Source organism: Stegastes partitus, unplaced genomic scaffold (assembly GCF_000690725.1).
Source record: "Stegastes partitus isolate 25-593 unplaced genomic scaffold, Stegastes_partitus-1.0.2 Scaffold108, whole genome shotgun sequence".
Taxonomy (NCBI): domain Eukaryota; kingdom Metazoa; phylum Chordata; class Actinopteri; family Pomacentridae; genus Stegastes; species Stegastes partitus.
Genome location: NW_007577839.1, coordinates 421190 through 435134, shown reverse-complemented (window position 1 = coordinate 435134; position 13945 = coordinate 421190). Strand labels below are relative to the sequence as shown.

Here is a 13945-nt window from a genome sequence, read left to right as displayed (position 1 = left end):
GTATGTTGTTGAACGTGAGAGCTATTTCCACTTTCACATAATGTCCACTCACTGGTTCCATCATTCCATCAGTGGCTGCAGTTCGCGCATCGGCCGCTGGGTGGCGCGGATTTTCTCGTATGTAAACAGTGACGGCAGCGTTTTGCAGTGGTGGAGAAGAACGTGTACGTCATTTTCACAATGGCGGAGGCTGGGTGAGGAGGAGAGAGTGTGTGTAAAGCGGCGCCGTAATCGTCAGAGCTACATTGCCCTCAATACGTGCACGGAGCCCGAAAATGGCCCTGAACCCCAGCGCGGTGGGAAAAAGGGACTCAGAATGTACCGAGACGGGCGATCTCCAGCCGGAGGGCGGCGAACCCCAGAAGAATTCAGCCGCCACCTCGGCCACAGCCAACCAAAATGGCGATCAGCCTGGATGTGGAGACAGTGTAATGCCCGAACAAGAAGCCCCTGAGCGGCGGAGGAGCGTGCAGCCGGACGCCCGGAGCATTAGCAGCTCTCCTTTGCCAGCCCAGAGGTCGAGCGAAGAGCTGCCACGGAGAAATTTCCAAATCCCGAGGAAGATAAGAGAACGGAAAGGTGGTGCCATATCGCTGCTATTTTGAACAGAGCCTGTCCTGTCTTTTATAATTCTGCTGCTGCATGTTGCTAGCCTGCTAGCTAGCTGGCTGCTGTTTTTTTTTTCTTTTTTTTTTTTTTCTAGTTTAACGAGTTTACCGAAATGTTGAGCGACACTCCGGGTTTAAATGAGATTGTCGTCCTGCTGTGTGAGCACATGGATGGGCCTAATTGGTGTAGCGCTGTTTGCAGACATAACGCCTGCTTTTGGTGGTCAGGCTCAGGTGTCCCAAGTTAGCAGCAACATTGCTGTGAAAGCGGCACTCTGAGGACTGTCCGGCTCAAAGCCCACCTTGTTTGAGGGTCTTCACCTTTTCATGGGACCGTAGTGTGACTGAGTGATGCAGCTGGAGTCATGGGTGTCCAGCAGGCATCACCTGACAACATGTGGGTGTCTCTGTGACCTCAGTGAAGGGCATGGATTTATCCACCCCACCCCTCCATCCAAACTCTTTTCACAGCACCATGGCACATTTAATGATCTCCATGGCGGGCGGCCCATCCCTTACCCCAACTTGATGTTAGTGGTATTTGAGAGCATCCCTGTTACACATCACCTCAGCAGCTCTCCTCCACGCAGCCTCCCACATCACGGCCCCATCTTTGACAGCTGGAAGTACCCTTAGCAAAGCATTAGCTGGACAGTGGTTGTTGCTGTGAAGCACCAATTATTTGCATATGTGCAAAGTTGAGATGAGGTGACCTGTCATAAGCAGCCATGCTTGCACTGTGTTCTCAACTCCCCCCCTCCCCCCAATCCCCGTTAGGTTGCATAAATGATGTATAAAATGTCTTATGATTGTGACATGACAGCTGAGAGGCTGGCTTGGATGTGTGTGCTCTCCATTGGCCTGTCTCTAGGCTTCATGTTTACTACTTGTGTCCCCACAGCTTTGATGCTGATGATGCTCCATCCAGGACACCTGTAGTCAGCTAGTGATGGTTTCACTACTTTGCATGAGTTTGGTTGGCATGATAGCCCTTATGTAAATAAAGGCAGATGTGAGGTTTGGTCGCTCGTGCCGCACTTCCTTGATGCAAAGGAGTTGTAGTTACTTTAGCTGATCGTTTGTACCCCCAAATCCTACCAACTACTTCCTTCCAAAAAACACATTTCACGAGCTGTTGTTGTTGCTGCTGTAACACAAGGAAAATAAGTTCTGAATAGGATGCTGGTTTATTGCATTTACTTCACGTCGCTTTCTCTGGTGCCTGTTGTCTTAGGGGATAACGTGATGTACACATCGAGCTAAGGTCACAGGTCACACATTTTGTTTTTAAAGAAATAGCCATACATTTACATTTGAAATCCTAATGTCGCATCATCTTCTGAGTGATCAGTTTGATGGAGCGTGCATTTATTGCCTTTTCAGTTTACTATGCTCCCTTTTGCTGTGATCCTCCTCTGCACAATCACACATTTCCATAAGTTGGAGGTACTGTGTGCTAACCCATTGATTCACTTCCATGTGTGCAGGCTTGTACAACTTTCTGCCCCCTGACAGTCGGGAGTTTGAGGACCTTGTGAAGATTGTCTCCTCGTTTTATCTAGACTCGTCATCACGGGGATCCTTCTCCTACTGCAAGGCCAGGCTAATTCACAATGAGCTGCTTGAGAAGGAGGTAGGTGACTGTCTCTCTGTATAAAGTGAAGCAAAACTTAAATTGTTTCCACTCTGCTAAGTTCATCTCAGCAATGCTTGAATTCTGAAAGGTATTTTCAACCTGTGATGTCTTAAGTTATCGTAAGAGCTTGAGTACAAAGAACACCTGGGCTTCTTTTTTTTGGTTCCACTCTGAAGAAGAAGATCCAGTTGTTAGTTTTACTAAAACTCTTGAGAGTTACCACGACTGAGAATCTACACAGACATCTCCCAAGTTACACACTCTTGAGTTAGTGAGGTTTCAACTGCCATATCTCATTAACCGTCCCCTGCCTTCGTGTGCCAGTTCATCGAGAAGCGGCGAGAGATGAAGCAGGAGGGGAGGACGGACCAGGAGCTGACTGAGTCGTACTGTTTCCTTTATCCAGACAAATCCAAGGTGAGCCTGCTCGCAAAGCCCTCACTTCCGCACATAACGAATGATTGACAAGTTAGAAAAGCATGATGGGCTATAACATTAATCTGAGGTATGTATTTGCTACGTCCAGCTCCAGTGGATCTGCGAGAAGGGTCTGTCGGTTGGTCACTGTAGGATTACTACACTAGGAAATCCATCAACGGGTAAGCTGGTGTCTTGAATGTTGCAGGAAAACTGTTTTTGCTATAGAAGAGTTACTGGTTTTCTTTTTTTGATGAAATGCATTTTGAAACATATTTTTTTAACTGAGCTGCATCTGAAGTTTTTTGAGTCGTGTTTTTCCCTGATAACTCACACCAATTAAAAGAAACAGCTGGGAATCTCTCTAACATGTGCAGCAACGTATTGGCAATATGTTTCTACAAAACTAAACATGCACAAACAGAACGAACACTTTGGAATATTTCTCAGTATCATCCTTAAGCATCAACAAGTAATTGACATAATCTTTTCTAATTTGATTTGATTTTTAAAAAAATGGATTTTCCTCTAATTAAATTCTTTTGTCATTGTAGGTGTTTATCTCTCCAAATATTCAGATTTGTTACAAATCAATCCCTTTGAAGTTGGCTCAATTGGAGACATGATCGTTTTTAAAGTTATGAGGGTATGGCTGTCATTCTATTTTCATGACGTAACGTTGATAGATTTCTAATATTTCCAGGACTTCAAGGCAATCAACATGTTTTTGTTTTGTTTTTTTTTCTCCCAGGGGCGAATAAAGCACATCCACGAGAACATGCCTAAGAATGCAATGGAAGCTACACCCAAGTTTGACTGTCACTTGTCCAAAAGTGCCAATAGGGTCACGTCTTTGCTGTCTTACAGGGCTTTTGAGCTCACACAGGTAAATGCTGTTCCTATTTGTTCACACATTGTTTATTAATTGTGTGCATTTTTATTCTTTTTTATTTTATTCTGTAATTTAACGTGTCTTCCTTGCTGTCTCGCAGCAATATTTTTTTGAGTTTGCATTTGATGAGATCAAGGCCCGACCCAGGCACGTGTGCCCCTACGCTGTGGTTTCCTTTCAGTACAAAGGCAAGGAGGCTGCAGCGGCTCCTATGACTGCACACAGGTACATAATCCTGCAGGAAATGGTGAAATTCAGCAAGTATTCATAGGCTGTGTTTTTAAATAGGATCTTTATTTGTCTTTTGAACAGGTTTAACACAATTTCCCCTGAAGGAAGCAGAGGTAAAACCTTTATTTAATCTTTGATATTTCATTAATCTTCTGTGCGTTGTCTTAATTTTGTACCTTGTCTGCTTTATGTGTATTAAGGCCACTTTATATTAGAAACAGAAAACAGTCTGCCGGCTGCGTGAAAAGGAATTTGCTGTGATGAGTTATTAGTGTAAAAACATTGCTTCTTAAACTACCTTAAATCTAACATTCACACGCTGATGTTTAAGTTCACTGCGGGTTGGTTCGTGAAGAATGCATTTTCTCACAGTTATCCAAACTGGATTGAACAGCAGGTGCAAAAAGAGGATTGTGTATATGCCTTTTTCAATGACAATTGAATCCGGAGGTTATGTAAAGTTATCAGCAGTGTTTTCTCTCTGTGCCATGTCTGACCTTTGACCTGTGCTGTTGATGCCATAACAGGGAAAAGCTGCTACACTGTGTGGAGTGGCCCACTAGTGAACAAGGGCCAGGAGTTGTTTCCAATCTGTTTACGATCCTCGTCGCGCCCCTACCTTCCTTTCAAACTGTGAGTAAACCTTCAGTCTCTCACGCTGGTATATGCATTTCTACACATCCATCCACAGCACTGCTATATATTGCCCTGCAAATCTTTTGAGAGTCTTTCTGCAATAAAATACTTTTTTTCTTCTGAACTTTAACACTGCCCATATTTTGTACATGAGGAGAAAAAGTTAGAATATGCTTGTGCGATGTACAGTTATTGTCTGGATTGTGTTTTGATTCGATGAATCTCCACTTCTCCCTTGCAGGCCTGAGAAACTGGAGGTGAATCGAGCCATGCAGCTGGAGCAGGTGAAGCGAAAGATTCCCTCTGTGCTTTTTTCCTGGGACACCTACAGCATATCACGGGAAGGTCAGTTCATACCACGCATTTGTATATCTCTTTAAAAAAAAAAAACATTGAGATAGAAAAATGCTCAGGCTTGTGGGCGGTTATGCATTACTTGAAATTCCCTTTCTGAGGCCATTCCGAAAGCGTTTGCTGCATCATGAAGCACAATTACATCTGTCAGAGTAAATCCATAGAAGTTGAAAAAAAAAGCTTTATTTCAATGCATTATTTTGCGTGCAGAATATAAATGACTTCATAGAGGAATTCTGACTCATGTGTTTCAACCTGCATATTTTTGTCTGCAGTGATGAAGTGTGGGATGTCCTGCAGCCTGTTTGAAGTGGTGGATGGAAAAGGCAAACCAACCACCGGCAGCCTGGCAGCACTGGTCAGCAAACTGGAGAGGGACCGGATGGTGAGTCACGTACCTGCTACTTACCTGGTTCTCGGACAAGAAAATTCCAAAACGACACAGAATTGCTTCGGCGTAGTAAACAAAATAACCTGAGGACGTCCAGGATTCATATATGAAAAAAAAAATACAATTGGGGGGGTCCTTCTTGGTTTGTCTGACAACAAGGAGATGCAATAAATAAATAAGTGTTGTATTTCCGTTTCCTAATTTGATGTGATTAGGGAGGGCGTTGTTCCTTTAAATGATTCTCTTTCCTCTTTAACAAAATATGTTGTAGGAATAACCTCTATCCAGCTGTCATTCTTGTTCTGTTTTGCTTTTCAGTAACTTAACACTATAATATTGTCAATATAATACAAGGAGTACGTGAAAGCCTTCTGATTGCTCAAACCCTGGTGTTTCTGACTGCAGTGTCTACTCTCCTTATTCAGGTGCTGGTGAAGTCCTTGTTTGACAGGGGCTTTCTCTTCCTGTTGTCCTCAGCTCAGATGGTTGATTCCAAAGGTGCCAGAAAGCTTTTTTTTCTCCCCCCCCCTACTTACCTTCCTCTCTTTGACTTTCTCTGTTGTGTCAGTTGAACACCTACTTGTTGCCTCCAGTGAGGGTTCAGTTTTAAAAAGGCTGCTGTTTGTTTTCTAGAGCGGCGGGGGCGGGCTGAGAAGAACCTGCAAGCATTATTCATCTTTCAGGAGTCAAGGATGGTTGTCAAGTATTGTAAGTAATATTCACTGTCTGTACATCCTTTTTCTGACTGAGCCTGAGTGCCAGCACCTGCGTGAAATATGAAACTGAAATGGTTTATAGGAGAACACATAGTTTTTGGATGCGCTAAATATCTTTGTGATATCTACCTATAGAAAGCTCCTACTATTAAAAAAAAAAAAAAAAAAAAAGACTTTAGAAGCTCCCATGTTGGTTTTTATTAAGCTTCTGTCACTCAAGACACTGCTGCTGTAGATGTGAGTCTCTTCTGTGACACTGACATGTGCCTTCCATCTTAGCATCGCGACTGTTTGAGCCTGAGCCGCTGACTGCGGAGCCCCAGCCAGCCACCATGTCCTCCATGGAGCCTTTCATCCCTTCACTTCACTACGCTCTGTTCAAGTTGCGCCCAAACCCAGGCAAGGACCTAAGCTCTGGGGTGGAGCGTCACGCCACCGAATACCTAACTCGTATGGATTCGGGCACGGTACGGCCATTCATTCTGCCCGACTACAAATATAATGTGGATGAAAGGACGAACCCTCTCCCGGTACCCAGACCCAAATTTAACATGGATGCTGTGCTGCGTTCTTATGTCCACAACGCTGCCAGCTACATTTTACCTCTGAACAAAGCAAAGGACATCATTGAACGAATACGGAACCCTGCACCTATACCTGTACTGGCACCTGTTCCTGCCCCAGTGGAATACAGCCCTGTTTCTGACTGGGGGGGCTCAGATAGGGGCTCAGACAGAGCAGAGAGACCCTCAGAAAGGCTATCCCAGGAAAGGCCGCCTGCAGAGAAGCCTGCCCAGGAGAAACCGCCCCCAGACAGCAGCAGACGGAGGCCAGGTTTGGCCAATTCAAATGGGGCCCAGTCGAAAAACAAATCCCACGCCGATACCCAGCCTCAGCCTCAGCCTCCGAGGTTGCGGCTGTCCCAGAATGAGTATGATAAAGACAAGATGAAACAGCTGCTTAAACTGATCCAACTGCACAAGAAAGCACTCGTGAAGGATCCTGGGAAAGAACGGGGAGAGGACGGCGCCTGGGACGCCAACAGTCTGAAAAGGAAATTTGAAGGGGATGACAGGGGAGGCATGAACAAACACCAACGCACTGATCAGTTGAGCAACGGGGAACCCAGCAGAGGTGAGATGGGCTGCAAATGCTTGTGTAGCTTGATTTAAATTGTCTAATTTGATTTTGGTTTTTCGAGCATTTCCACCCACTGCCTTCAAAGTCAGCTCCTCTAGAGGAATGAATATTTTGACAGTTTCAACACATAGTCTGATTGGTTCATTGCAAATAAATGACTTAAATCTATTTTCTGAACAGTGTTATTTAAGGATTCCTGTATATCTGTTGGTAAGCGTTGTAGCTGTGTGTCTGTGAAACAGCTGCTACCACAATTGTTGACATATGGACAAACTGTAATGGGGAATTACATCAAACCCCTTTTTGGCATGTCTGCGCTGCAGTTTCAGAACCACTGCCATATTTGCTATAAACTAATATTGTCCAATATGTCAGCGAGCTGTCAGAGCTCAGGATGTTCTAGTACATGAATTAACAATATCTCCTCTGAATAATTTTGTGTCTCCACACAGGAGCCCAGGCAGATGAAACTGGAGAAGAGGGTGGACAGAACGACAATCTGACGGCAGTAATGGAAAGCATGGGCATCTACGACACTGACCTGAGGGCCCGGGGCAACGCCAACACCTCTACAGTCAACGAGACACAACGCCTTCTCAAGATCCTTCTTGCCACACTAAATAAAGCCGTGGCTCAGGGTTCCATGTCTGTGCAGGCAAACCACGGTGAACCATCAACAGGTTCAGGAAGGGTGGAGCCTGTTCTCCCTGATCCAGATCTTAGGAAACAAACTGAGCCAGCATTACAAACTAACTACACAGAGGTGAGATGTGAACAGCTGATTCTAGAGTGGGAACATTTTAAAATTCATGTGTTCATTGACCTAAAAATATCTGCTGTGTTTCCTCTGCTCAGGAGGACATGGACTGTAGTCCTGGTAGTCCATTCAGCACAGGCTCCCCTGCAGAGCAAGCGGACACCGTAGCCAACCCAGTCTGGAATATCCCTCTTGTTGAAGGTACCTCAAAGCACTTAGTTCACACAGACTCCTCTCTTGTGGGTATGTTTAGATGTTGTTGACAAGGCATCACTGTGATGAGTTTCCTGTCTGCTTTCCTCCAGACACAGCACAGCCTTTCCCTGAAACAAAGCCCGAGCCAGAGCCAGAGGCAGCGACGCTGGTGGACAGCGAACCAGAGCCGAAGGCACCTGCAGTTGTTGAAGCGAAAAAGGCGACTGCACCAACGGTACCAGTTGCAGAGGAGGTTAACTTCAGGCCCTCCATCAGCCTGGATACCATACTCAACCAGGAAATTCACAGCCTCACTTCTGACATTAAAAACATCATGCAGACTCACCACATCTGCTATACCTCGCAACTACCCCCACGGTTGCCTCCACGCCACTGCTGGCAGCCCAACAGCTCTTTCTCAGACTTTGTTGTACCCTACGTCACCCCCGTCCCCTTTCAGGGGCATGTCAAAGCACTGTGTGAGAAGATGGACAAGTTGATCCCATCCCCACCTGCTCCCACTAAGGTCACATCTCCACCTCCCCCAGTGACAACATCTAATCTTACAACACCACCCCCTGCCCCTATCCAGACTTCCAAAACTAAAGCCGAGCCCGCCCCGTCAAAGAGCACCACCTCATCTCACAGTGTTAAAACGGGCACCGTCAAAGAGACAGCATCCGCTAAGGCTAAATCAGAAGCCCCGTCAGCAGAGTTGGGGGTAGATATCTATTCACCCTCTCAAGTCACATCAGACTCTCCGGAGCGAAATTCTCAAAACCCAGGCTCCGCTTCTGGCAGCGGGTCCGGCCTGTTGGCTGGCAGCCTCATTGGTCAGCTGAAGCCTGAGGTTTTCAGCAGCTTGGTGGAGATTTTTAAGGACGTCACCAAGAACACGGTTAAATTCTACATCTACTCTGAAGACGAAGGGGACGAGAGCACTGTCTGCAAGGAGATTAAGGTATAACACAAGGTTTCACTGCAGTCTTAAAGATTTTTAAAAAATGTATATGCAATGATTTATTTAACTTCTAAAGTGTCAGCACATAGTGAAAATGCTGAGTTACCTGAACCTCTGATGATATATTCAAATTGCTTGTTTTATTCAATATGAGAGTCGGAGATAAACAGAAAATTAAAAATCCTCCCATTTGCCAAACTGGAACTGCTGAGACACTGTTTACTAGATTATCTATCTAATCCTTTTTCTGTTGTTCCATCAAAGAGCTTTAGCGCTACTTTGCAATATTATTTAGAGCGGCAACAATTAGCCTGTGTTTGATAATCAAGTGCTTGTTTCAGCTTCTCAGATTTAAGGATTTCCTGTTTTTCATGTTCATATGTAACAATCAGTTGGATATCTTGACAAATCTAATATCTGGACTGTTGCGCAGATAAAACAAGAGATGTAAAGGCATCGTTTTGGGCTAGTAAGAAGCTGAATGGAACTTTTCCCACTATTTCCCTGGGCTTTTTTGGGTTGTTTTCTTCGGACTAAACTGTCAGTAACCAATAACACAAAGAGGCGTTAGTCCTCATGTAATAATTACTGCCCACATTACATTGTTGTACATGGTTTTAATTTTATTTCATGTTCTCAGATTGCTTTTTTTTTTTTTTTTTTAAAGCTTTCTGCAGTAGTGAACTGCCCAGGCACACACAGTGAAAATACTAGTCGATAGGGAGAATGTGAAATGCTGCACTAGCTCCTGTTTGTCACTATGTGTTCATGTCTCAGTGCTCAGCTCTTTCTGTATCTGTCAGTCAGTCAGTACTTGTATGTGTAAGAGAGGAGGACACATTCATCTGTCTGTCTCTGACAATTACGTCTCTCCTGTCTGTCACAAAGGAGTACTTGAAAAGTCTTGGCAACAGCGAGTGCAGCCCACAGACATTTCTAGAAAACAGTGGCAGTTTGGATAAGCTACTCATCATCATTCAGAACGAGGACATCGCTGCACATGTGCACAAGGTACGACCACCTCCTCTCGCCATCAATCAGAGTTTTTTTTTTTTTTTTTACATTTGCAGCAAAGCTTTTATCGACTCTACGCAAAGCGAGGATGCTTTTATAAAAATCGCCATGAATAGTTAACTAAAAAGGCGAATAAAAAGCCAAAAATAACCCCATTATTTAGTATAGCTACCATTCTCAGAGGTACTCCTAAGTATCTTGAAGAACTTTTTCTTGGATTCAAGCTCTCCATTGCTTCTGTTGCCTAATTTAATCCTAGACTTACTCAGTGATGTTAAGATCAGGGCTCTTGTAGGGTCATAACATCTGTTACAGCACTCCTGTTTTAAGATGGCTCTTAATGACACCGGCTGTGTGTCACTCTGCGGACTGAATTTGGGATCAATCAGATGCTTTCCTGATGGTGTTACATAAGGGACAGGAGTCTAAAAATCTATAATGACTAAAATGTTTGCACAGTAGTGTATGAAACATCCATCCATTTTCTATACACCGCTTAATCCTCACTAGGGTCGCGGGGAGGCTGGAGCCTATCCCAGCCGACTTAGGGCGAAGGCTGTATGAAACATGTTAGGTTTATTTTTCCCATAATAATTGATAGCAGGGCTTAATTTGTTGTTAATAATAATAAGAATAAGAATAATAAGAATAATAGTTAAACCTAATCTTTTCACCTTCTAGATCCCGGCTCTAGTGTCCTTGAAGAAGTTGCCTTCAGTGAGCTTCGCTGGAGTGGACACTCTGGACGATGTCAAGAACCACACTTACAATGAGCTGTTTGTGTCTGGAGGCTTCATGGTGTCCGATGAGTTTGTCCTCAACCCTGATCTGATCACACAAGGTAAGCTTCACGTCTCTTTGTGGGAGCTGCGTGGGGTCGCATAAATATCAGTTGGACGATGCTTCAGAGCTTGTATCGCTTGTTTCGTCCAGATCGTTTGCAGGGGCTGCTTAAATTCTTGGAGGAGCAGAGTACCCCTGAACACCCCTGGCAGTGGAAGGTGCACTGCAAGTCCCAGAAGAAGCTTAAGGAGCTGGGGAGGTCAGTACCTCAGTAGGAGAAAATAATAGTTATCACATCAAAATCTTCAGCCATATTGGTCTTTGAAGGAATATCTCAAAACTGCGGATCTGCTTTTTGCTGTTCTCTCTTAAAGGTTAAACACTAATGCCATGGGGCTGTTGAACCTTCTGACAACCTATCAGAAAAAGCACTTAGTGGAGTTCCTCCCTTACCACGAGTGTGACACTCAGTCACGTCAGGCGCCAGATCTGGAATGCCTGATTAAGCTCCAAGCTCAGCACACACAACAACGGCACCTTATCTTCCTCACAGGTATCTTCATCCATCCTCGCCTTTATTACCTTGCACTTTATCTATTTGCTAGTGTCAACTTTGTTTGTCACTGCTGAAATTGTGTTATCCCTAATGCGTTCTGTTTCAATAAAGTGTATCCATGATTAGAATAATAAAAAGAATAAACAATGTTGTGTTCACCACTGTTTATGACTCCTCGAAAGATGTAATTTTCTTTCGTTCTGATATATATATATATGTGTTTTTTTTTTTTGTAAACAGAGAGGCCATTTGAGATGTTCCTGCAGTATTCCAGAAATGGAATAGTGATAGCGAGCATCGATGATGTTATGAGCGGTTTCCACAGTCTGATTGGATCCATTAATCAGAATGAGCTTCCGACGCCGCCTTCTACTGGTGGGTAGCGTCAACAGAAGCACTGAGCACCAAAACACTTGGGATTTCACTTTTATTGTAGTGTAATTGTTTTGCTAAATTGTCTTTTTTCTCTAGAGCTATCCCGGCAGTTAAAGATTTATGTACTACCAGGCAGTTTTTTTTTTAATACAATTGATGCTGTTAATGCTTCTGTAACACATTTGTTGATAATATCTTTCTTCCCACTCTTCCATTTCTCTCTATCTGCCCTCTGCTGCTCTCCCAGTAGTGAATGATGAGTGTGTGGAAGAGGAGGACATGTCATTAGACTCTGATGATGGTGAGCCACCAACCATATCAGATCCCTCAGAGCGGAACCAGGAAGTTGAGAAGGGGAAACCTCCGTTGCCGCCCCCGCCGGAGATGGAGGAGTTTCGTCCTCCTCTCCCAGACCACCAGGCCACCCCTGAGAGTACTCCAACGCTCTCCGACTACAGTGCTTTCAAAACAGCCATCTCTCAGTTTAAAGCCACCAACCAGATAGGCATAGGTTCTTCAGAAATCGGCAGCTTGTCACCCGGAGGTTTTCCTGTGAATCCCCACCAGAGCTTCCTGTGTCCTTCAGCCTCGTGGTCGTCCTACACTGGGTCCTCTAGCTATGCCGCGTCCCCAGCTTATCCCGCCTCACCTTGCAGCAGCACCCACGATCAGGAGTACCGACCCCCGACCACGGCTTCTTCCACAGTCCCAACCCCACCTGTCATGGGTGCAGCAGGACCTCTAGCCAACCTGGCTTCCCTCCCCTTGGAGGTCAAACCTCCCCCTCCACCTCACCTCATGATGCTGGGTCACTCGTACTCCTCGGACGCTGGAGGAGTCGGGGCTACTGGTACCTCTCCGCTCACCACCACCCCCCTCCCCTACACAGACCATAGTGACAAACCCCAGCCAGGTTACATGGCCGGCATTCCTAAAAATGCCAGCGGGACCCCCTCGCAGCACGACGGGACACTCGGTGGACCCGGGGAGGGTGTATGGGGGACAGCAGGGACCACCTCCGCTTGTGAGACTGCCAGCAGCCAGGGTGTGGTCCCACCTGGCCCAGTGGACCCCAGTGGGCTCCCTAAGACTGGGGAGTCCCTTATAGGCTGCGCTCCTGGTAGTCAGGGGGGCAGGACTCAGGTGAATTGCGCTGACGGCCTTGGAGCTTCTGTGGGCATTCCTACAGTAGCCACCAGGGGGGGCTCTGTACTCAGACCTAAGCTGCCTCTGCATCCAATGTGTGGTGTGGGCTACGGGAGTATAGGTGGCATCCCTGGACAGATGGACCACGGGCCTATGCGGGGTGCTATGGGCCCTGGTTCTTTAGGAAACTACCGGGGGAGAGGAGTCCCACCGCTAGGACTTTGGCCTCGGCCAGGGCGAGGACACGAACGGGGGGATGGGACTGGAGGTGTGCCCAGTCCTTGGGGTTACCCAGCAGGCAGGGGTGGGCCACAGGATTACTACACAGACTACACATACTCTCACAATTACGCCCCTGAATAGACAATCAACGTGATCAGAGGGGCATCACGAACTCAATACACCAGAGACTATTAGAACTGGCTGAATGTATATATTTACTTGTCATAAATGCATTGATTTAAAATCAGTAAATAAGGATCCTGGTTTTCTACATTAATAAAAATTGATACAGGCAGTGCCGAGTGTCCTACTGTCGTGTAAACTGTCTGTACACTCTTTCCATGTGAGCTATTTGAGACCCTGTTCAAACCACTATATTTATATTTGCCAACAAATGTTAATGGCCTTCCAAGCTTCTCAGAATTGACCATGTTATTTCTGTTTGTCCTGGTTTTCAAACGGTTTGTGAACACGGGGGAAAGGCTGATATTTTTTTAAGGAAAAAAAAAACAAAACTAGTGAATGAAATTTCACTTTTGCTGTTGGTTTTCTTTTTTATTTTACATATTTGGTTGTCCAAAGTTCTATTAAAATAAAACATTTCAAATCTTGTTTGTGTGATGGGTTTGATGACAGTGTCAAGCAAACCATTAAAAATATAAATCACAGTTGTCTTACTGTCCTTTCACTCAACGTTTTTTTCAACGGTTCCCATTTGCAGAATGAAGAAAGATAATTTAACTTTTAATTAGAAGCGATGTAGAACTGAAGTGCTTAGTAAAGAAAACACAAGCTGAGCGGGAAATGAAATTAAAATACTTTCATTAATCAACAGATCAGGTTTATGTTGGTGTTTGTCAAACTGTACTTTACCTAGTATGCTGAAAACAGTATTTTTTATGCAGTGTCAAACAT

At 45.0% G+C, this 13945-nt stretch overlaps 1 protein-coding gene across 2 annotated transcripts; it reads left to right on the top strand.

The window, feature by feature from the left end:
• The first annotated feature begins 179 nt into the window (after positions 1-179).
• On the top strand, positions 180-13698 carry tasorb (transcription activation suppressor b). Of its 2 annotated transcripts, none has more exons than XM_008277826.1 (23): positions 180-579; positions 2096-2241; positions 2569-2661; positions 2771-2843; positions 3216-3307; positions 3413-3547; positions 3654-3778; positions 3866-3897; positions 4312-4417; positions 4662-4765; positions 5050-5159; positions 5591-5663; positions 5799-5873; positions 6161-7015; positions 7474-7784; positions 7877-7979; positions 8084-8934; positions 9823-9945; positions 10630-10789; positions 10882-10990; positions 11106-11284; positions 11528-11662; positions 11913-13698. In XM_008277826.1, exons 1-23 carry the CDS (start codon positions 276-278, stop codon positions 13169-13171), a joined length of 5553 nt encoding a protein of 1850 aa, XP_008276048.1. In that variant the 5' UTR covers positions 180-275; the 3' UTR covers positions 13172-13698. The 2 variants fall into 2 exon arrangements, with proteins under 2 accessions (XP_008276048.1, XP_008276047.1); XM_008277825.1 differs by having other exon boundaries at positions 11910-13698.
• The last annotated feature ends 247 nt before the right edge of the window (positions 13699-13945 follow it).